This window comes from Balearica regulorum, chromosome 4 (assembly GCF_011004875.1).
Source record: "Balearica regulorum gibbericeps isolate bBalReg1 chromosome 4, bBalReg1.pri, whole genome shotgun sequence".
Classification (NCBI taxonomy): Eukaryota; Metazoa; Chordata; class Aves; order Gruiformes; family Gruidae; genus Balearica; species Balearica regulorum.
The window spans coordinates 72434426-72458749 of NC_046187.1; the positions used below are offsets into that span (position 1 = coordinate 72434426).

Here is a 24324-nt window from a genome sequence, read left to right on the forward strand (position 1 = left end):
ATGAACAAATACTGGTTTTCCTCAATCAGCTGAGAGCTCCTATTATCCCTTTCCAAGTCATTACATCCCCTGGAAGCTTTATCAATAAAATTTCATGTTTTCTTCCCAGCCCACACAGAAAGGTTAACAGCATTCCCACAATTCCCTGTGAGCCACTAGCAATATAGCCATTTATAATCAACAACTGAAGGTTTTCCAGGACAAAAAGCTGGAAGATCCACATCACCTGGGAACGAAAATACTCCTATTGCATTTGAAAGCGAACAAGCTGTAGTCACCCTTTTTCAAAAGCAGCAAACACTAGATGCAGTGCTACCCCAACCCTGAAGATAAGACTCTCCAGCTGTCCCCGTGGCCCTGCATACGTTCATTCTCAAGGAAGATGTACGCTTCCAAGCAACGGTTATTAATGCCATAGTGAACCTGCACTGACTGAAGTCTCCAGTGGTTAATGGTTAATTGCCTTCCAGCGGAGAAGGAGCACAACAGGAGAAATCAACAGATCCCCAATGCCATGAAAAATGCCTATGCTTGCAAGTCCCATCTTGTTGTTTTATCTTCCTTTGAACCTAAAACCATCTGTCTCATCTTACAAAAAACTAGAAGTATCAGAATCACCATTTATACCATGCTTAAATCTATAAACGCACACTAGAAAAACATATATCTTCATCTACCATACTGAAATTCACACCGTATTGCAATAAATGAAAGATACTGCACTTGAGGGGGAAAAAAAAAGCTTAAAGCTGCACCTTTATCCAATTGTCAAATTTCACTTTGTAAACTACAGCATCACTATTTGTACAAATGGGCAGCCACAGCTGATGAGCCATTTCCTCATAACATCATGAATAGAGGAAAAATTCACTTCCAGAATAAAACAAAACATTAATTTTGGCCATTAAAAAATAATTTTTAAAAATGTATATTTAAGCTTAACAGAGGGAAAAGTAAGTTAAAATGGGATTCAGCACAAAAATATTACAGCTTACTTAGCATACTAAACCGTTCACATTTCACTAAAGAAATGGTGAAGACAGGAAGAATCAAAGCGCTATGTTTTAAAGTAAAAAATGAAATAGAAATCAGAAGGCTGCAGACCATGACATAAGCTTGTGCTCATCTTGTTCATAATTGTATCTTCATTCTTCTCTTAGAGAAAAATGTTTTTAAACAGGACAAAACACAAACTACAATGAGGCTCTCAGCCCTTAAATCATGTGTAATCAAGAAACTACAGCATGTCTATACTTGTGCAACCAATTACTTGGCTAAATAAGACTATTTATTTAGATTAAAGCCAACAGCAATTAATAGCCTTATCTTCTTTGTATTTTGCATTGCATCGATCTGCATGTACTGCATGTAAATTGAAAAAATACGTTATCAGAAATTGGTTATTTTTTAAGATGTATCATGCATATTTAATCATTTGTACTGATAATTCTGTAACTTCTTCCCTTTCATCTTATTAAATAATTATTCATACTTTACATTTCCAATTGTCAGAATTTTTCAATCCCCAGCTCCAAATCAAGACATTTCACATCTTAAGGGAACATTAAAAAAAAAAGTCAGAGACACTGACAAGTGTCTCATGCTATATTTGCAACCAATCATCCTTTCCGAGATTAATTCACCATTAATACTTGGAAGGGAATGGGGAGGAGGATTTGGTTATACCAATGGCTTATGCTCATGTCTAAGACTGTGAAAAGGAAACATGATTCCAGGATGCATCACACTGTTTTCAAGAGACACTGGGAAGTATTAGTGCTGCTTCACATCCCTCTGGAGAAGACCTCATTTGGTCAACCACCTTCAAGAAACGACTAACTGGAATAGACACGGTGACAGCCAAACAGGGTCATCAGCAAGAGGCCTGGTTTGTTTAGCTTAGCGAAGCAATCAAGTTCTCTCTGAATGCACTGGGGGTGGGTGGAAGACAAGAATTAAACTGAGGACAGGGAAAGCAGAGTAAAATGTCCTGGAATACATTAAAACTGAAGTAAAAGACTATCAGTCACAGCATGAAGATGTGAAGCAGAATTGAAGAGAGGGATAGTGAAGATCTACTTCAAATGAAGTTGAATCAGTTAATGAAAGGCATTTTATGGCATTACCAAAAAAACCTGCCCAGATCCCTTCACATTTTTATCACCATTCACAGGAAAAAGCTTTGCAGCAACTCAATTGCAATACGTAAGCTGTCTTTGTCTTCTGGGTGGGGTTTTTTTGGGTTTGTTTTTTTTTTTAAAATCTATTTGCAGCAGGGGACATCATGAGAAGTTTGCCTGCAGTAGTTTTTATAAGGCTCTTATATTTTTAAACACCGCATTTAAAATAAAAAGCAGAAAAACTTAGTATTTTGAGTTTTGTGTAAAGGTATGGACAATTTGCAAGAAGCAGCAAACCGGAAAACGTGAAAGAGATTTAAAATCAAATTTAATATTAAGCCATAAGGGGAGGAGAAGGAGGAAATCATGCCTTTTAGTGGGTGAAGTAATTAATTATATTTAAAGAGTTTTCTGCACAGCATTAAATGCTATTCCCTAGTTGACAAGTGAAATGGCAGCAGATATACAAAATAACAGAACTAATTTAAGCACGGACAAGCTTAGACTTGAGCGAAAGAAGACTTGGGTCTGTAATACCCAGATGTTAAGCCACCAGGAACCCATGGTCTCCAGGGGAAAAAGGGAGGGAAGGAGATTTTGGTTTAATTACACACATCACAAATTCTTTAGAAGCACATATCCCACATGCAATACTTCCCCTTCTTTGTAGCCAAATATGACACAGTAGAACTGAGCCAATCCACCTCCTACCAGGATTCTGCCTTTCCTGTACTAGAAAGATGTTCAACGTTTTCACAGCAATTATGCAGCCACATGTGCTAAAAAAAATACCAAAAGCTAACAATGAAGATGATTCAAGCATTTCTTTCCCCCAGTACAATGGCCAAAAGTGTTCTGAGCAGGTGGTTAAAATGCCCCAAAATTCCCTCAACTAGCCCTGACAGGTAACAACCATGCATATACATTTTTTTCCTAGTAGAGAGTTGTTAAGAGATTTAATCTGTTGTTTATACTTCAATCCTGAACAGAAAGATGTAAAATTAATAGAATTATGCAAAACAGAAAAACCCTAAAACGTGCCAGCACTTTCCCTATAAACAGCAAGAAGCATTCATCCAAAAGCAAGTTTAAGATGCGTAAGACAACGTTTAAGAATTAATTACTTGACTATGTAGCTTCAATGACACAAAGAGAATAAATGTTTTACTTCAGGAATTAGGTTAAAAGAAAATGCTACTTACCTGCTAACTGATAAAGGGTTAAACACACTCACTCTTGACAGCAAAATCTCCTAAAATATTAAGCAAAGCCACGCATGGGAGAGGGCATTTTCAGAAGGATCCAGCAAATACAATTTCTAAAACTCTTTGTTATGGGTAAACCACGGCTAGACAGAACTGTCAGGCAAATTGCATACGCTGTACTCTGACATGACACAGAAAATAGCAGGCAGAGAAATAATTCTCCAGTTCTAAGCCCCTTCAAATCTGCAAAAACCAGCATCAATAAGAAGTAGAGTCCTAGTTTAATATCTAAAGAGCAATCAGCAAAATTATGGGAGAAGATGCAGCAAGTAAGCTTTAACATCAGAACTGCGTTCAAAGGTTATGTTTCTAACAAATCACTACAAAGTTAATAAAACCACAAGTTAAGCTAATATCCATAGCAGATTACCTCAGTCCTTGCACTTCATTATCTGCAAACAACCCAGCTCTAGATGCCCACTGTACATGCATACATTACATGAAGTATTAAATTTCTTCTAACTATATGAAATACACTACTGAAACATAACACATGGTGTGCCTCAACTACCACTATGGGAAGGACCAGAAATTTCCTGAATTAACTGAGGAAATATGTAAAGCTTGAAGGCCTTTGACCCAAGCATCTGATTTACTGCTGCAACTTAAGAAGTAGAAATCAGATAGTCCAGAGGAGTCTGTTCAGCTACCCCTCACCAAAAGGCAGAGGTGGTAACAGCAGGAAGCTGACCAGGACCCCAACACACATAACCGGAACAAAAAGGGAAAGTGGCATCTCCAGAACTCTCATCTCAGATGTTCCCTGACCCAGAGATGTAAGAACTATATCCAGACAGTGAGACAAACCTAAGTCTTGGACTGGATTTGTAGGAAATGGTGGCTTATATTTCCTATACTGAGGAAGATCACAAGGAAAACGTCCAATGCAGTAAATTCTTCATTACAGATTGTCTCAGAAAGCAGTTTGGGAATTTTGAGTATGGGTTTTATTTTTTGGGGGTGGGGGGTCAGTGTTAGGGAAAAGCAGGAGGCAGCTGATCAGAGATGTCTTTGACAGCGACGTCTTTGAGGCTATGTATGAAGAGACTGCCAAAGGCAGCTAAACAGCTGTATCAGAAAAAGCCATAGAGAACAAGCTGTCTGCTGCCCCTGCCTAGGGCTGCTTACTGCTCCAGTTGTTCTCTGCCTCCTTCAGACTCAAGAAAACAAAAGTGGTTGCCTGGAACAACTCCTAAGAGGAGCAGAAATCACATATATCAGGTCTAACCAACAGGCACACCACTTTGAAGCTGTTGTAGAAAGCTGTTCAACCTTCATTCATCAAACCAACTACTGTTCACGGCTGCTTATCCACATGGGTACAGTTATACTGCTAACGATGACCAAGAATGAATAAGGAGCTCCCAATCAGCCCTCCAAATCCTAATGCTGTCAGGAACAAACTCATCCTGCAGACAAACCCATGTGTTTGAAAATGCTATCAGAAAACAGCTTTGGCTTCTCTGATTGTGTGGTGAGGTTCCACACGCTGGTAGGTGAGAATGTAGACTATTTCAAGGAATTAACACACAAAAGCAGCTCTTCCTGCTTGTTAACTTGAGTGAAGAATATTTTACACTAGGATCATGAGCAAAACATCAAGAGTCCAAAGGTGACATATCAGGACAACCCAAACAAGAGACTAAAAGTAAGAACATGTAATTATTCACACAAAGTTCATAAGAAACAAGCAATCCATCAGTCTTAGAGGTGTGCATAGTGATGTATGAAGCATAAGAAAAGGAGCTAGAATTCTTTGAACATGATCAAGACTATGATCTACTCCATAAGAGTCCATTCCCAGCTGGAATACTAAGAAGATACAGTCAGTTCATAGAAAAAAGACAAAAAACAAGCCACCAAAACAAAACAAACAAATCCAAGTGCCTAGGAGTGCTATGCCCTATATCTAAAGGACGTAACATCACAAATGCAGAGCGCACTATCTTGGAAGCCTACAAATAAAAGGAGGAAAGCACATGAATGCTATCAAGCTGCAAGCTTACTACAGACCATCAAAAATAGTGAACAGACAGGTGATCACTCTTCTACCTACTCAGAAAAGGTAAGAAAAGCATAGGACTTCTTGTTACTAGGAGATACTAAGAACTTAGGCACCTACTGGGAACGGAACATAGCAGAACTTCAGCGAGAGTTCAAGGACTTTACTTTTTTAAAATATAGAAAGCAACCAGAGACTCTTCCTTTAGCTGTAGCCAGCAAGAAAGAAGTGGTTGACAATAAACAATGAGAGACAGTTTTGTTGGAAGTGGTTACTGAAGAGGGAAAGGAAGGAAGAACAGCAAGAAACAGATTTAACATCACTAAAGAAGAACTTGCAGAAGGCAAGTCTAAGGCAAGGAAGATCTAATTCTCAAGTGACACAATAGATGCAAACAAATTCAAGAAAACCAAGCACAGCAAGAGAATAGAAAACATAGCAAGAGAATAATGACTCAGAAAAAGCACAGAGAAAAGGAATAACAAGCGTAACAATGGCAAGAGAATACAGGGGACAAACTGAAAGGGCTAAAGGCACAAAATGAAATAATTCTCACAAAACAGCTTGAGGCTACTAAGAAATCATTCTATCAGTACACTACTACTACTAGGAGAATTTGTCCGTTACTTAATGAAGAGGGAAAACAGACTAATGAAGAACAAGTCCTCACTAAGAGAGCAACTACAAGCAGGCAACTAGCACAATTAGCACAAATAAATGGGTAAAAATACCCACCCAGAGCCAGCCTATTACAGGAAATAGCCATACTTAGATTTTTTTCCCAAGTTGGCTAAATCTGATAACATTCAACCAAGTTGCTCAGGAAATCCTCTGAGCCATCTCAAAATCAATAATCCTGTCTTTGAAAACTCATGGAGGATGCCTGAGATAGCAGAAGCTTAGAAAAAGGTGAAGTATATAAACCTTTTCTTTAAAGCAAATAAAGAACCTCACCCCTCAAAAAAAATCAACAACAAAAACACCCAACAAAAACTGAGGGAGAGAAAAGGGATGGTGACAGGCAGAAATACCTCAGGAATAATATTGGCTTGTCTTCAGTTCATAGAAAATATCATATATTAGTCAAATATACTCAAAAAAGTCTTTTTAAGCATTTAGATGACATGGAGAGGAAGAACAGCTACCTTGGTTTTGTCAAAAACAAGCCATGTCAAACCAGTACAACTTTCTTCCATGACAGAGTTACACTGGGGAGATAGAATAAATGTCACGATTTACTTGATTAATGTTTGTGACAGTTTTAATTACTGAGACTTTCTCATAGCCAAACTAAAAAACAAGATCTTCATAGAACTACCGCGAATTTCCAAATAGGCATAGGTGACTATATGCAAAAGAGGAGTTAACAAGGTCAGACTGTTGGAAAAAAGCTAATGCTACCTTGGGATGTATAGCTTATGTGACACATGACATAATCCTTCCACCTAATACTGCTCCGGTAAGTCTCAGGGGGACAACTGCAATTCATTCTAAACACAGGTCTTCAAGCCAGACAGGAACAGCTGGAGAAAAGCCACAAGAGAACAACTACCAGACATAGACAATATTACCTGCCAGGAAATGCTGAAAGAACTGGGAACACCAAGCTTACAGATCAGAATACTGAGGCAAGGAAGAGTCAGTTCTTTGTATCCACAGCAAAGAGAACAAGCAACAAAACGTTTGAATTGCAGCAAGGGAAATTTCTGTGCAATGGAAAATTAACAGCGAAGTATTTAAGGACAAAAATAGGCTGCTTGGTGAGGTTGTGGAGTCTCCATCAACTAGGTCAATTTAACAGCAGGGTAGACAAACAAGTGACAAAAGTATAATCAGTGCTGTCTCCACTGGCCAGAAGATGGATAAAGGAATGAGATAAAAACATGGATCAAATGAAACTTGAAACCAAGAATTTATAGCACTGATAAGAGATTCTGGAATATTACATTCAGCTCTGGTATCAAAATTAAGCAGATAGTTAAAGTGCAGAAGGAATCAAAGAACTACTGATGAGCAGCAAGTCTATTTGGCTAGCATGAGATTTAAAAGGTAAAGCAAGCATAGTTAAATTGGCATGGTTATGAGGAGTAGTAGTCTAAAAGACAGTTGCTTGGTTGCTTGGATTTATGTCTGCTTCCTAGAGTGCAATTACAAAAAAAACACCCACAAAAAAACCCTCAAAACCAAACAAAAATCCCCCAACCTTAAAGAAAATTAATTGTATTTTTCAGATAAATCATCCACCCTTTAATATGTATCAAGGCAGATAATTATCAATACTGTTTTCCATTATAGAGCTTTTTATCATCTTTTAAAATATTAATCAGTAGAGTCTACCTAAGACAATTCACAAAGGGAAAAAACCAGGGCCACAAAGCTCAACTTCCCTGGTAGCTACCCAGCTCCTGATCCACCGCCGTGCTCAGACTGCCTGCTCACCACTTACCCAAGTGCACGCTCTCTCTCATGAATGTACAACAAGTGTGATTAGGAAGATGGAAAAAAGACAGGCTAATTAAAAGGATAAATCCACAGAGCAGCAGTGGGACACACAGCCATCCTTTATGACTTTTCCACCAGTATTTTCTGGCATTATAGTGAAGTTGTAAGCCTATCCAACGTAATTTCCTTTCACGTAAGCCAACTAGATCAGGATGTCTGACCACAGAGAGGGCTGGCTTTCCAGAGAGAGGAGCTGCAGTCATCCTCCCTGTTGATCAAATTTTGCTTAAGAAGAAATGAAAAATCACAACAATATATTGGAGGGCCAGACGTAACAAGTGCCAGAAAGACATCTTCTTCCAGTGATCCTCTCATGGTTTAATGAAAGCGATTCACGTTCCTCTAAACCCCACTAAGCAGAGACACCTACAAAAGAAATAATCATCAGACGTAACATCTCCCTGACCATGTACTAACACTTATTATTAGATTATTCCTATACTTATCCAAAGTCTCTCATGTCATAGACAGCCCCCCTGCAAAATATCCATTTTGGTGAAAAAGATTAAAACAAGGACACTAAAAATTTACTAGTCATAAATACGAAGCCTTAAAAGCATCATTGTTTTGCTGCTCAGGAGTTAATATAAACACTGAAAAAAACCCTTTTGTATGTAACTTCAAAAAGTTAAATTACTCAAGCAAACTGTACAAAAGAATATATTTGCAGTAGAAGTGTCAGAGATAGGACAAGGCAAGCAAAACAAAACCGAAGACTAACTTCCTGCTATAAAAAAAAAAGGAAATACACAAGTCAAGGAAACCATAGAAAATTCTTTTCTTATCAGAAAAACTCATCCCTAACTTGGGAAAACAATTAAAATGTAACAACACAATTATTTGAGAATGATTTTTTTAATATTAGGGCAATACCTCAAGTATCCTGATTTTGTAACATTGCACACTATGTATCAGCCATTTCACCCAGACTTCATGGAAAAATGGATGTTGACTTTCTCGGGATTATCATAAATATTAACAGGGTTGGGAGCAATTTTTAACAGATTTTTTTAGGGACTTCAGTATAAGGGAGGTCTAAATGCTGGTTAGGATCCTCTAGGCTTTAACAGAAAACAGACCTGAACTACCGTAGACTTTAGCAGCTTAGCTGTCAAACAATCAGAAATACCTTATTGACTGAGAGGATGAGCCAATCTAACAGGTAACATCATCAGGTGCAACCTGCTGACTTCAGAGTTTGTTTCAGAACTGGCTTCACATTTAGACAAATACTCATTGCTACATTCTTAGTCAAAAGCTACAAAAGCAAGCACACATTCAGACTTATATTTGAAAGCCCTACTTGTACTTAAGGAATAAATTCCCACAGGCCATTACCAGTCACGTTTTCCTGGGGACAAGAACAATCCCCTAAACCTTAAACAGTCACTAGATTTTTCACCTAATTAAAAACAAAAACATAGGCTCAGAATGACTTTAAATATTGACAACAGAATATTCTTCTTTATTATTATTATTATGAAGACATAAGACACAGCCATCAAGTTTAAAGAAACATGCAACAAGCAGTCTAAAAAATATTCAAAGTATGTGTAATTAAGTGCCATGATTTCCCCATAATTTTGAAAACCAGTAAGCTAGGTCGTCAATGACATCACTTCCAAAAACATTAAATAATAATTAATATTTGTCTTAGTTACTATGAAACATTCCTCAGCACAAAGTTCCTCCTCCTCCTCCATAAGGTTTCAAATGTATAACTAGAGGAGGATACTGTACAAGTATGGTAGCCTGCTTTCGGTACAAAAAAAAAAAGATATTTTTTTTTCCATTGAAAGCATACAAGTATTTTTTTAAATCAATGTATATCTGAAAATTATGGAACTTTAATTTTGTCCACTTTTATTCCTGTGGTTCAGACTCTTGCCAGTTATGACACTAACAAAAAAAATCCAGTCAGCTTCAGGCTGCTGCTGCAAGCTGTCTCAAATCACAGCAGACACCAGTACAATTCCCTGCAGACTCCCTGAAAAGAAGCGGAGAATGACAGTATAATGGAGATGAATCTTGGGAGTAGCCAGGAAAAAGAAGTAAAGATAAAATAAAGATGATCACACAGATAAAACTGCAAAGTTTCTTCTGACAGTAAAGGAGTGTTCTATCTCTTGCTGAGTGACAAAATAAAACCTTAATTCGTCTGAAGCCTACTCCAGTGAAGATTTGGGTTTCAACTACACGTTATCTATAGCTATATAGGTAAGTTATGGCCATTAAAATAAAGTGGTGAAAAACTTCTAGTGAACCTCAGCTAAACTACTAACTTGCCATCTGTTGTGGCAGCAGCTTATTGAAGATAAGCAGCCTGGAAGCATTACGGCAATTAAGAAATCTTTTGGTCATTAACTCCACACCAATTAAACACTAAAGGCTGGCAAAACTGTACCGTGGCTCAGAACTGCTTTTTAAGGCAAACTCTTCTGTTCCAAATGACTGGTATCACTATGAGACCCAGTGTGGCGAAGACCCTTTAAACATTTACTCTGGCACTTCTTCGTCCATCAGCAGCCCTAACACATACGTACGTGTTCTCCTAATCCAAGACCACCGTACATGCACACATACAAAGTATTTTACTTCATGCCTACACTTACATAGCAACATCATTAATCCACATTCAAAAATGCCATGTTTTAAAAAGCTTGGATACATGCCCACACATGCATAAGCATGCACACACACATTCTCACTCACGCATCTGTCCACGAAAGTGTCTCTGGGCTTGCGTCAACATTAGTGTTATCCAAATTCAGAGCCTCACATCCATCTCTGTGAAATACTCCCTACAACAAGTTTGAAACAGTCAACTATTGGGTTTAATACAGTTACAGAATTTGAAAGAGGTTCCTTAACTTCTTGTAATACTCACAAACTAACCGAAGTCTGCCTATGAAAACATATTAACTCAAGGTATTTTTAAAATCACACTTAGTTTCTTGCACCTAGATCAATGGAAGAAATAACTTAATATTAGAAAACAGCTGAACTACGCTTGTGTATAATTCAGTGGTAGCACCACCTTCCTAGCTTTAGGAGAGTTCTGCTCTGAGAGTTAAAGCTACTAGTTCTGCACAACCAACCAAAAATCAGAAAACAAGCTTTGGCTTTCAATAAAAAAAATTTTTAAAAAAATCTTAGTTCAAAAAGCAGAATTACTTTAGTCCAAAAGTTTGCAGTGCCCACAGTTAGTGCACTGACTCTGACCACATCAACATACAGCTGTTTGCACTAGTTCTCTCTCTGAAAAAAGCCTCAAAGAGAAGTGGGTGGGAGAGTGCATTCATGTCCGGCACTCCTGCCTAAAGCCACTTCTTTTGTCTGTAAGGAGCTGTCACTGATGCAGCCTGACTGCACAAAGCTTAAAGCAGAACAGGAGGCAAGGTAGAGCCTTGCAGTTCTTCGCAGAACATTATGTGTACGTTACATTTAATACAGTTTCCAACAAATTTCATCACTATACACCATGAGATATGCCCTAATGCAGAAATACATAGATTCTAGAGAGTCATGGCTTGCATTAATAGACTTCTTCCAGAAGTAGGATTCAATTGACAGTCATAGGTCAATGTCCCTCACTTTACAATGCTGATATAATTAAGTTGATTTTAGATGTCACTAATGACAGACACTCAAAACCTATGAAGGACAAACTTATTCATCAAGTTTAAAAAAATTGGTTACATAATGTCATGCTCAGTTAATATGTTCAAGAGTCTTCCTATCATGAACTTACTTGCCCATTTCAAAAGGCTAAGCATAGTTCATGTAACATCAAAATGCTTGCTCTTTTACAGCTCTTTCTCTCCTCATCCATGTTAATTCTTCTCCTACACCATCCAAGAGGAAAGAAATAGACATTGTAGTCTTATTCTGTCCTTCCAAAGACCCCATCCTCATTCACTAACGACAGACCTCTCTTAACTTACCAGATCTGTAATTGCCACCTGTTTCTTCTGACAGATGGGGAGAATAAAAGTAGACCAAAAAAAGACCAGTCCCTGAGAAAGCAGTATTTTGCCACATACAAAGTATACCCAGGTGCTGTTTCAGGGTCTTGTTCAGACATCAGTCTAGTTGGTAAATATCCAGGTTTACAGCTCCTAAATAGTTGGTGGTGGTACAGAAGGAACACTTGACAGACATGGCTGAATAGTAACTGAGTTACTATGCACCAGTTCTGGCAGAAGCTAGACAGCCATGCTAGCACACAGCTGTGCTAAGTCTACCGGAGAAGCAGATTACTGCCATGAATCCAGATCATATATTAGCGTAGATGACCAATTTTAGATGAAAACTGGCTCAGGAGATGGATGGTCCTAACATAACGTGCCACATGCATTTTCTGCCCTTCCCAATAGCTTTCTGAGTGTTACAACTAAATGAGATTCCAATTACTGTAAGCTTCCTTCAGCTTCTGACGCTGTAGAGGAATATGCCTACTACTCTACCCTTTACTCTCTAATACCCTCCTTTGGGGAATAATTTCAGTGGTTACCTCTGCTATACCTGCAGATCTCCTAAACGAGGTGAGACCTTAAGGGGGAGGGAAAAAGAAAACTACACAAAACCACCTCTCAATTATTTCACTGTTGTCCACAGAAGCCTAAGGACTAAAAGCCTTAGTGTAGACTTAAGTTGTCAGTGTTTACATTCCTTATTCAGAAAACTACAGATAGTTATAGGTCCATGGAGCCCTTTAAATCCAATAGTTGTCCTGTAAAAATGTAATTACTATAGCTAACGTATCAACCATGTAATATTTAACAAACAGACATCACTAGAGTTTTATATGCTAGTGATGCATGTATTTATATATAATCTTTAGAAAGCTTACCTCTTCAGCATATTCACAGATTTGGGACATAAACCAACCACTGCCCAGTTCTCTACGCGATTTGGTTTTGCGTTAACTTTTAAGCAGAGAAGCTGTTATTTCCAAAAGAGCAACAACTGACTGATGGATCAAAGTGAGCAAAGCTGACATTGCAATGCAAGCCATGACTAAACTAACACTTTTGATAGCATAATTACTATCTAGAAGAATAAACACGGGCATATGAAGAATTAGATCTAGAACAGTGAAGTCCCCTGGGCTGCCAGCCGGACACTTCTATCCAGCCCGCTACCTTTCCCTGGAGAAGACAAGGAACAGCTATTTAGAGCAGCAAGCACTGCCCCAACAGCTGATCACATCCTCCATCTGTTCACAGCTCAACACAGACCACTGAACTGCTGCCAAAGCAGTTAAAAAAAAAAAATATCCAGCAGCTTTTTCTAAGAGCAACTGCCATCCATGCACAGTCCCAGAAATTGGTCCTTGCTGCCTATTGCAGTACAGGGTTCCCAGCCCCTCCAGCACCAGCAATTCACCTCCCACAGCCATGTTCTAAGACGAGTAGAAGATAAGAACATAAGAAAAGCCCTAACGCCCAGATGCCATGGCTGACAAGTCTGCTCTAGATCAAGGCAGTCCAAAGCCCTGAACTTCAAAATAATGATTTTTGTAACCATGTAAAAAATTATTTACCTGGATGATAGTGGTCTCATCTTTTTGATGTTCCTTCAGAAGCAAACACTTGACAAAGCCACCAGAAACCAGTTCAACAGATCAATGTGTTAAAGGCGGACTATTGTAAATATCTGCTGTATGCGAGGACTTAACTTTGTGACATTCCACCATAAGTAACACTACAGGGGCATCTGCAACCTATTCTGTTTTATGTCTCTAGGCCTGAGAAGAGACCATGCATACCAGTATTTCATGGAAGTACCAGAGCACTTTTCTTCTGAGAAACACATAATGGAGTCAATCTTTTGTTTCCTCCCTATAAAAGAGCAAAGCTATTCTTTCAATTTTAAGAAACGACCAAGAGGGTCAGTCATCTCAACCCTTTTGAGCTCCAACTCCCCCCCCCCCTTTTTTTTTTTTTTTAAGGAAGAAGCCATAAGTGAATAGGCAAGTAGAGGTTAAGCATGGCCTCCTACAGAGATTTTCATACTATCCAGCTTTGGGCACCCAGCTTGTACTAAGGTCCCTCAAAGCTTCCTTTAATAAAGGGTAGAGAGAGATGGCCTCTCTACACAGTGATGCCGAACCAGAGTGCCTCCCTCTCAGATGCCTGAGGAATTTTGAGATGGAGAGAACATTTGTGGCTTGTGCAACAGAATGCAAGTTGATTATTTAAGAATATGGTTGAAGGTCACACTCCAAGAAAGTTTGTCTCCAGCACTACCACCGGTCCAACATGAACAACTTCAGTTCAACAGACTCAAACAGGCTCGCAGGCACCATTAATTCTTCCCCTAAAATCTACTTCATAAAACAGTGCTTAAACTAACTTCTGTAGCACTAAAGCAGCTGTACGTTATATATATTAAAAATAAATACATATAAAAGACATAAAAAAGAAAATATATACTTCAAAAAAATTACTACACTGCTCAGACCTATCTTTAATACTATTTCTGGTGTGTTTCCTCACAGGGCTGGGAGGTGAAGGTCAATAATGTCATAGGCTGCCTTGAATTTTCACAATATAAAATCAAGTAATTCTCATGTCAAAAAAAATAATGGCATATTTATTTTATTGCATTCTCAGACAAGCCTCAATTTGGGCAGTTTTCATAATAACATTAAAAGCGGCATCATAAATGTCATTTCCCAGTTGAACTCTGTATTTGCAGTGCAAGAAACTTGGAACTTGTAGATCAAGACATTAACAAAGAAACTGTAGCATTCTTCTATCCATTTAACTCAGAATCTCCCTTCTCTTTAATTATCTTAGGGAAGTTTCACATATGGAATACTTTTTCTCAAAACAGAGAAGTCCAAAGCTACCTTGGTCACTATTAAAATAGAAAAAATTACCACAAGAAAAGGAAAAAGTAGAAACTGTTTTCATTACCTTAATAAAAGAGGATATATCACCTCCTTTCCCACCAGTGAAAGAGCCCCAACAAATATTAAATCTTCTTTGATTACCCAGATCCATATAAATCCCGGAACACTACCGAGCACATCCATGAAGCCCTGTACATCCTAAGCAAAGCAAGTTTATTTCCCAGTTACTTCTCCTAGTAACTTCTCCACAACACATCTTCACCAGACCTGTATTTGTTAAGGACCACCCTCGCTGCACATACATCAGGGACTAAACATTAGTCTTGTAGGCACCAAACACCACCAAACTGAATTTCCACATCCACTTAGCTCTCCTCGCCGTGCAAGGAGAGTGTAAGCCAGGATCCCTTCCTTACATGAACCATAAAGGAGAAGGGATCTGAGGGCTCCCCTCAAGATGGATTCCACTACAAAAGGATAAATGCCATAACCAAGAAAATAATGCGACATTAAACACTTCAATGAAGCTTCAGATACTGTTTGGGATCAAAAAAAAATTGCAGGACAAGAACTGGACAGAACCCTAAATATTCTCATCAATATGCACCTATTTCAGAACTAACTTTTCATATTAATGTAATTCAGAATGTTTTCATATTAATGTAATTTTGGCTTTGTTTTCACAGCCAGGAAACAAAAGTTTGGAGGGGAAGGGAGTCACTGTTTTTTAGAGTAAAAGATTTCTCTCTTTCAATCTCTCTCAACCATTTTGCAACCAATACAGCCAAGAAAAAAAAAAAAACAAACGCTTTGCCGTCACACCCAGAACCAAATGTCTCATAAAAAAAGCCATAGGAGGATACTTAGCTAATACAGATAAGGCACCACTGAACTGGATGCTATATTTTTGGACACACTTTACACATGTTCCATTTAACAATTCACAACCGATTATTCCTGTTATCAATTGACCATGATATAGCAGGTGCAGGAGGTGGGGGAGAAATGGAGCGCTCAGGGATTGGATATACGTCAAGGTCATGAGTACACACAGGCATGCACTTCCCAGGAGCAGTATTACCAGATCCCACCGAACCACTAATACATGTGCCTGTGGTCTCAGGTCTATTAGCTGAAAAATGCCTTAACTGATCACGGGAAGAAGCTAAGAAAGAGCTATTAATGTGAATGTTATGCAACCATTAAGCTTGTTTTAAAGTTTGAAGTGTTCCTAGTTAGATTCATTTAAGTCACAATAGATTCTCTAAATCAGCAAGTTAACTCAACCATACCACCTAAACCCAACCCTAATAGTTTCACCCCATTCTGTTATATCTCCTTTTATTAAAAAAAAAAACCAAACAAAACCAAGCAGAGCATAAGCTCTTCAGGGCAGGGACTGCATGTGTATTAAAAAAAAAAAACCAGAGTGAACTGCATTTAGTCAAAGGAACAAATGTGCTACCACACTGTCAAAAAGACTTATTTTTCATCGAGTAAGTGCTATGAGTGTCTAGAAGTACCTGCTTCCTTGGCCTGAAGAGTAGAGGTTACACTACTGTTTTATTTATTGGAATTTATCTAGTTTACCTAAGTCTTGACAAAAATTGGCCAAAATAAGTTTGCTTTTGGAGGGGAGGAGGCCCTACGTATAAGTACAAAAGCTAGCTATTTGCTGAACTTCTGAGTTCCTGACAAAGCTCCTCTTTTGTATACGATTTCTTTTGAATGTTTGAATCATGGAAGGGGAAGAGAGAAAAGGGAAAAATCTCAAACAACAAATCAAGTACAGATATCAGTAAAATGCAATGAACTACAAAGCTGCTGAAAATATATGTCTAAAAGGTGGCAATATATGGTCTGCCATGTATAGAATATCTATTTTAAAAGCACTATGTCATAATAAAAGAATAGTCCAGTGAAATATTTTATGAAAATTCTAAAACAGACAGCTCTAAAATGTAACAAGATTTAACACATTCACTACACTTGACAGACAAACAATACTTCAAAAATTGCAAAATGGCTACTAAATTATTGCCCGTAATAACACAAAATCAGTCAGGTCTGTAACAAAAAGTACTACTGTAGCTGATCAGCCACTGACATACAACTCTTCACTCCAAAGCACCTGAACATATTAAGGAACCGCCAATTTTACTACAGCGTATCTATGAGTTATGCAGTGGTTGATAAAGATAATCAAATGCATCTCACAGCATTAATAATCCAACTGTCAGTCAAAAATTTATAAGATCAAATTATGAAGGCTTGATACAATCCATTATTGAATATTAAAAAAAAAAACCTACCACAACATAAAGTAAGATCTATTTCTTTAAATATATACATTAAACATCAAAGTATTTATTTTATTTTCTGGTTACAAATTACTGTTATTTATAGGATACTTGACTCTTCACTCCATAACACTGCTGTAAATTGTTCTGCAAGGAAAAAATACAACTCCTAGGGAGACCCAGCAGTAGCACCACACAACTAAATGACTTTGTTTCCATTTCCAGTTAAAGTCGACACAGTTACAGGTTTCCAAAACTGAGATACTCCATTGCACTGAAACACTGCCAAAGCATCCTTAATTTCACTATCATTCTAAAACATCTGACAGTGCTACAGAGGATAAATCTGGATGCTATAAAGCACGTGCACAGGGGCAACGTAGCTTCCAGGAAGATTCCATTAGGAGTTGCCTACTTGCATCCCAGTACAAGACTTAGCATGTACTCTAATGCAGAATTTCGCCTACAGTCTTAAAGGAAACCCTCTAGATAAGATGTCTAAAACCCTCAATTAAAATACATTTGTTAGCTCTAACAGTCTTAGCTAGAATTTCAATACTGACACATATGCTTTTAGTTTCAACCATAAATATGGCCATTTTAAAACTCTGTTCAACCTGTTTAATAAAGCATGTTGAAAGTATACCTCATTCTGAGCAGTTACTGGCACATTAAGAAAGCAGAGCACACACAGGATCATTTCTTAAACATCTTCTTTCCTTCCATGTTTTAGACAAGTTTAAGAAGCAGCATCTGATAGAATGTTAGTAGAAGGTTGTGCCCACAACATCCAGAAGGGATGCCCTAAAACCAGGGAAGTGACAAAAGCTGGAAACAGAAATCATGCTAACAAGTAGAAAACATTGTGAAACAATATGAAATTCTGCTTTTTAAATATTTTCTGTATTTTCAGAGGTTAAATATTCAAGTTTGTCCAGCAGAGAACTGGCTGATGATTTCTCTTACCCACAAACAGGAACTTTACAATATTCTGTATAAGATGAAAGTAAAGCAACTCTGGTTACTACTTTACAGCTATTAGTGCATTGCTTACTCTCCATCCAGCCAAAACAAATATTGCACCTAATTTAGAAGTGATCAGTCATGTAAAATACACAGTTTTCTTTCTCAACTTCATCCAGAAACAACATATGCTAGTCTTTCACTCAAAGAACGAAGTCTTGTTTTGGCCGTGCACCCTCAACTAGCAAATTATTAACCATTAAGCAGATTGCATTTTCATTTAAGTAATAGTCAGGTAATGATGCTTTAAGATTTCATCTTTGCTTTCATCTCTGAAACAAGATTATCAGTTAACTTTTAAATACTGACAACTTTCATATGTCACCACCATTGGAAAGTTATTGAAAATGTCAAGAAAAAGGTCACTGAAACCAGTATAGAGGAAGTAACACCAACTATAAAGGAGTATTATAGAGTATAAGCATTCACCTTTCAGAAACTGAGCACAGGGATTTATCTATCCTCAAAATCTAATATGCTTACTGTTTACTTAAATAAGGTCTGTGTTGCAGGTTTATTCCAGCTTAACTAACTGATCTATTTAACTAACTTCTTAATTCCCCATTTGTCCATCAGTCTTCAGAATCACTTGTACCACACTGTTCAGTGAAATGGAAACATTTGACAAATTGCATACACATCTAAGAGTACAAGTAAAAAAGACTAATTAAGACAAAGTTACAAACGCATTCAAAATAACATGTTGTGCATACTTAGAAGAGTATGGAGAATACATCAGCACATGTAATATACAGAAGTATTTTCCCAGAAATTTAGTGCTGAAACATTGCATTTAATTTTGAAGATACGACTTATGCTTTCCAAGTGAAGGCTCCTGAAGACTGACAAATTTTATTAGGAACTATCTAGTCTGAAAGAAAGAAGAAACATGAAGTAGGAAGACTAGCAGTGATGCTGCCCTTTTAAGATGAATTTCAGAAAAAGATCTGATACAGTGTGATTAGGTTAGAACCCAAGTCCTAGACTACACATAACCAGAAGATACAAACACATCAAAATATCAGGGATAGCGAGTGGAGCCTTCACTATTTCAACCACATCAACATCCCATTCTGCGTTCCACTCCACTGTTTGTTTTACTTCCCTTTGCATTATCATGTTTATTCCAACAATACCTAGGAACCTCTGCCTGGAAGAGCTTGCAATCTAAGATGTAAAACAAAACAAGATGCATCTTCCTGCTAGAGGTTTAACCAGAAAAGAGTTTAGTGATGACTTGCAAAGTTAGAAATAACAACTTGCACACCTCTTCGCCATTATGCACATCATTCTTCTGGATATCTAAATCATGTAAGAGCTACCGTCCCCAAAAGGAAATTATGCCTGAAATAAGTGTCAGATTAGAACAGACACACAGAAATGGTTAATCTAAAGCACTGTGGATTTTGGGTAACCAAGTATGAGAGTGTAGAAAGACAAGTTTTAAAGAGGAGGGGAGAAAGTTAATCTACAATCACCAATTTTCTTGTTGGCCTAGCAAAATAGATGGACACAAAATTACACGCAGAACAAAAAAACCTATTTGTTACATGACAGTATTTCAAACACCCGACATCACAAAAGCCATTTCTTCTATTTCCCCCTTACATGTACAACAAGTTTATGAGAACAAGGGAGGAAATGGAGCAGGCTGTATGACATACACATGGAAGTCTGAAGATAGTGTCAGCAGGAAATGCTTTTGTAAATATGATACCTAAACGCAAGCGTTGTGTAGATAACAAAAAATTTGGGGTAACCTTTACAAGAGAAAGGAACGTAAATTTATTTACTCTCTTGTCACTTGAGTCAGTAGGATACCTTTCTAAAGGCCTCATCCTTGAGCAATTTTTCTTGAAAAAAAGATCAATTAAACCACACAATCGCTCCCAGTAAATTCCACCATATTATGAAATAATGTAACAGAACTAAATTATTCTGAGGCACCAGAGCACAAGCCACAGCCCAAGCTACAATGAACCTTCTGTGCTTCACGAAGTTGTCTGCTGTGAAAAGGGCTCTAATACTAATGGCAGAAGATATACACAAAGGTATATTTTTTGCTTTTTCAAGGCCTGCCCGCCTATTTCTTACAGCTCCTCCATTAAGGTGGGGCCCGAGTAAAACGACCCCCGAGGACAGGGACCCCGGAGGAGGCTCCAGCCGGGATTTCGGGAGAAACCCCACGCCGACACGGCCCGAGCAGCCTGCGCCGCCCTTCCCCCACAAAGGGCGGGGAGCCGGGGACACTGCCCAGCCCCACCGCCCCGCCACGCAGGGCAGCGCCGCGGCCCCCCGCCGCTGGTAGGGGCCCAGCACCCGCTCCCCCCGCCCCGCTGAGGCCCCCAGGGCCCGCACCCGCCGAAAAGGGCAGGAGGAGGGGGCGGATGGCGCGGCGGCAGCCCCCGGTTGCCAGCGCCGCCCGCCCGGGTGGGTGTGTGCCGAGCCCGCCGCAGCGGGATGTCACCGCCGCCCGCCTTGCCCCCCCCCCCCCCCTCACCTCGCCGTGTCCCGCCGCGGCCCCGCCGCCGCCCAGGGCTCCGTTGCCGGCGGCCGTCGCCGGCGCTGTCAGCAGGCCGCCCACCGCGCTCGGCGAGGCGGCGGCCGCCTGGGTCGCAGCCCGCAGAGGGGCCGCTCCCGCCGCCGCCCCGGCCTTGCCCAGGCCGCCGGCGCCGCCGCCGCCGCTGGGTCCCGGTCCGCCGGTGCTGCTGAGACCGCCGCCCCGCTTGTTCTTCCGGCGCTTGGCTCCGCGCTTGGCGTCGGCCGGACTCATCGTGCCTGACACCCGGGCAAGGGAGGAGGGAGCGGGGGGGGGGGGGGGAAGGAGGAGGAGAAGGAGGAGGGGAAGGGACGCGGGGCCGCCGCGAGCGCCCGGGAGCGGAGGGGAAGGGCAAGGCCGGGGCACGGGCCACCCCGGGCGCCGAGGAGCGGAGCGCGCCGACTGTCACGGCAACGGGGACTCCCTCGGCCCCAGCGCCGCTGACCAGAGTTACCGTCCAATATGGCGGACACAAGGGGAAAGTGATCCCCCTTTACGTCGGGGGGCTCCCCCTTGCGCTGACGGGAACCCGCTCCGCGGGGCACGCTGGGATGCGTAGTTCCCGCGTAGCACCATAACCGGCCTCTGAGGGAGGGCTGAGAACTACAACTCCCGGCGTACACTGCGAGGCCCGCCTGGGCGAGGCAGGTGAGCTCATCCGTCCCCGCGGTGCCTGCTGGGAGTTGTAGTCCCTCCCGCCGCCGGTAGCCCCGCTGGCCGACGTCGCCACCCCGGTCAAGGGACTACACCGCCGCCCAGGAGCCGGCGAGTACCACGTGACGCGCGCCGCCGCTTCTTAAAGGGGCCGCAGCTCCCGTTTGCTCCCGCGGTAGGAGCTTGAGGCGTCGGGGACTGCGGTCCCTCAGAGCGGCGGGCGGGCTGCGGCCCCTTCCGCGGGGGTTCCCGGGGTTCCCGCGGAGGGGGCCGCAGCCCGCCCGCCGCTCTGAGGGAATTAGTGCAACCGGCTTTGCCCCTCACCATCACCCTCAGTACCCCACACAGTACCACCTTCCCCAAATTCCAGGCAGGGATAGGCCAAAAATGGAGCTTACACCGCTCAACCTTTGCCTGTGAGGCCAGTGGGCCTCAGCTACCGGGGCTACTCGCTGCTGAGGTGCTGGCTGCCGGGTTAGGCTGCAAGAGGCTCCCCTGTCACCTAAGTGCCATCGGCCTCAGTAACCAGACTACTCCTGCCGTCATCACCCACCACGGATGATAAACCATGGCTGCCATTGCTTCTCTAGGTTCTTCTCCACACGGCGCAATTGCACGTGAGGGCCCAGGAAAGATGAAATGCTGAAGCGTTCTGGTTTGACATGACTGGGTGGTGTGATGTAAAAATAATAGATACGAATGTGTTAAACCTGGTGATAACTTACGGCAGTATAAAATCTTACTGCGGCGTTAAAATTTTGATGGCATTGGGTAGTAGTGACTGTCAGTCACAATATAGTTCAGGGACACCAGTGTATTTGCCTTTCATTCACTGATGACCATACACGCATAAAAGGTCATGGAAAAGACAGCTCAGGAGTTTTGGGAGAGAAATGAAGAAGGCGCTAATTACAGCATGTCCTGATGAGTGGTTGGCAGCTCCAGAAGAAGCTACCATCCATGCTGAAGCTGTTCCAGGCTTAGTTTGCCTCGGTACACATGGAGGAGCTTTGCATGTACACGCAGGCAGCTGTGAAACCAGGAGAACATGTTTGTTCATTCTGTGGTCTAGTAAAATGGTGAGTTTTTTGGGGCAGGGCCCTAGTCTTCATAAACGCGTTCAATGCTCAGCACGCACAGCACCGCATAAACAGTAAACAGCAGTGGTAAGAGTAGGGGCTGTGCAAAACTCACGCCATTGTATGCAGCCTTTTGCCACAAACAAATGAATTTTATGCTTTGTAGTTTAAATTGGAAGTTGACTTCATGTGACATGTCTTCTTAATATATAGCATTATTTTCAGAGCTAACATCTTTCACTTGAAATGGTGACACATCTTATTTCAGTCTTATATAGGGCCGTCTTTATCTTCCTTTCAGAATTGTATTTTCATTTGACCCCTGTTCATTTAACACCATGCTTCTGAAAGAAAGATTACAGCTCTGTCAGTCTCTCTATCCCCTATGTATTACAGATAAAAAGCATTATTATGAGAAACTATTATAGTAAAATCACTCAACCGTACAGGAGCTAAAGTAATACTACTTAGTCTGACATCACAGCTTTTAATTCCCATACTCTCATTACAGAAACATAAATGTTTTCCTTTTATACTTCAGAAAATAAGGGCCATCCAGATGATTTTTTTTTTCAATCAAGTTTTCAACATTAAAGAAAATTCACAGTGCGGGACAGTAAGTTTTTATAAACTGTGCAGGTGAGGGTCTTTTTTTTTAAATCTGCAAGTAAATACTAGTGCTCAGGGAAATTAAGTATTTTTATGGTTTTGAACTGAACTCAGCTACCACACCTTGTTTTTAACTTACAATTAGCTGCTGAGCCATTAGGTTGTTTTAGAAATGAACTTGCCACTTTGGTGGTGGATTTGAACGTTTGTATGAACCAGAGCAAAAGGGAGAGGAAATTAATTTGACTGCTGTGAAGACCTACAACTGAGTTTCTTGCCCTTACTTAAATCAGATTACTTAAAATGTTCCACCTCATCCCTAAGAAAATAAACTCAGTCATTTGAACAAACTAACTTTAATTTACCTCATTGTTAATTTAAAGCATGGCATTGCACTTCAAAATTGATTGGTGGAAAAAATTATTTATACTCTGAAAATTTTTCAAATTTTCCAGGAATGACATTTATAAAAACTCACTGCATAAGCAGTGCAGATCACTGCAGTGCTTTCCCGTGCTCTTCCTTTGAGCCAGCCCAGTTTCAGCAGCATTCTAGTTCTTTCTGTGAGCTGTAAGGTCAATAAAAGTCTGTATGGAGAGTTGTGCAGGTCACAGTTACCTTCAAGTTCTGCCTTCAAGATGCTGAGGTGGCTAGAAAAACTCAATATAGTTTTACCGCCTTGCTGGAATATTTGTGCTGGTCTCTTGTTGCACACACAATGATGTAAGGAATCTATATACTGAACTGTTGTTATAACTTCAAGTAAAAAGTAAGAGATCTGCTAATCATTACTGTTCTTGAAATAATAGTCTCTGTGCCAGGGAGGTTAAAATTTATGGTTTCTTTAGTTTCAAGGGGTTCTTAATTATGCATTTAGTTCCCAATTCTGCAAGTGGTGCTTGGTGACATTAGTAACAGACTGAAGTCAAAGGAGCAACTCACATGCAAGGCAGCCCTGAGAAGAGTTTAAAGCTGTCCTTCTGTTCCCCACCATTCTGTAATTACCCTGAGTCTTGGAACTATTGTTTTATTTACATTTCCAAAACTTACTTTGGGGTCCTGGCTTCCTCTCCATTTTTCCCATATCGCTACAGTTTTACTGAGGACCTGGGGCCTTTCACTGATGTTAACATTATACAACTCAAGCAATTTGTCAATGTAATTATTCTGCAGCTAGCACTAATTTGTCTTTGCTGTCCAACAAGCTGTCATTTTAATAGCAAGTTCATTTTTCTAAAAGACTTCTCTACAGGAGAGTGAACATGCACATGTGTGCGTATGGGGAAGGATGTATTTACACTAAGTGAAAACGCTTAGAAAATATTGAGCCCAGACACTTCATCTCATGTGAGTGTTGAAAGGGGCTGTGGCA

General features: G+C 40.3%; 1 protein-coding gene across 3 annotated transcripts in view; it reads right to left on the reverse strand.

Moving 5' to 3' along the window:
• FAM193A (family with sequence similarity 193 member A) overlaps positions 1-21015 on the reverse strand; it is an 81827-nt gene extending 60812 nt beyond the window's left edge. For 2 of the 3 annotated variants that reach the window (XM_075752644.1, XM_075752645.1), the window contains exon 1: positions 20572-20966. In XM_075752644.1, the coding sequence (XP_075608759.1) occupies positions 20572-20844 (273 nt within the window). In that variant the 5' untranslated portion in view covers positions 20845-20966. Of the gene's footprint in view, positions 1-20571 lie in introns of all 3 variants that reach the window. The other variant, XM_075752646.1, reaches the window with a different exon arrangement.
• Positions 21016-24324: the final 3309 nt, after the last annotated feature.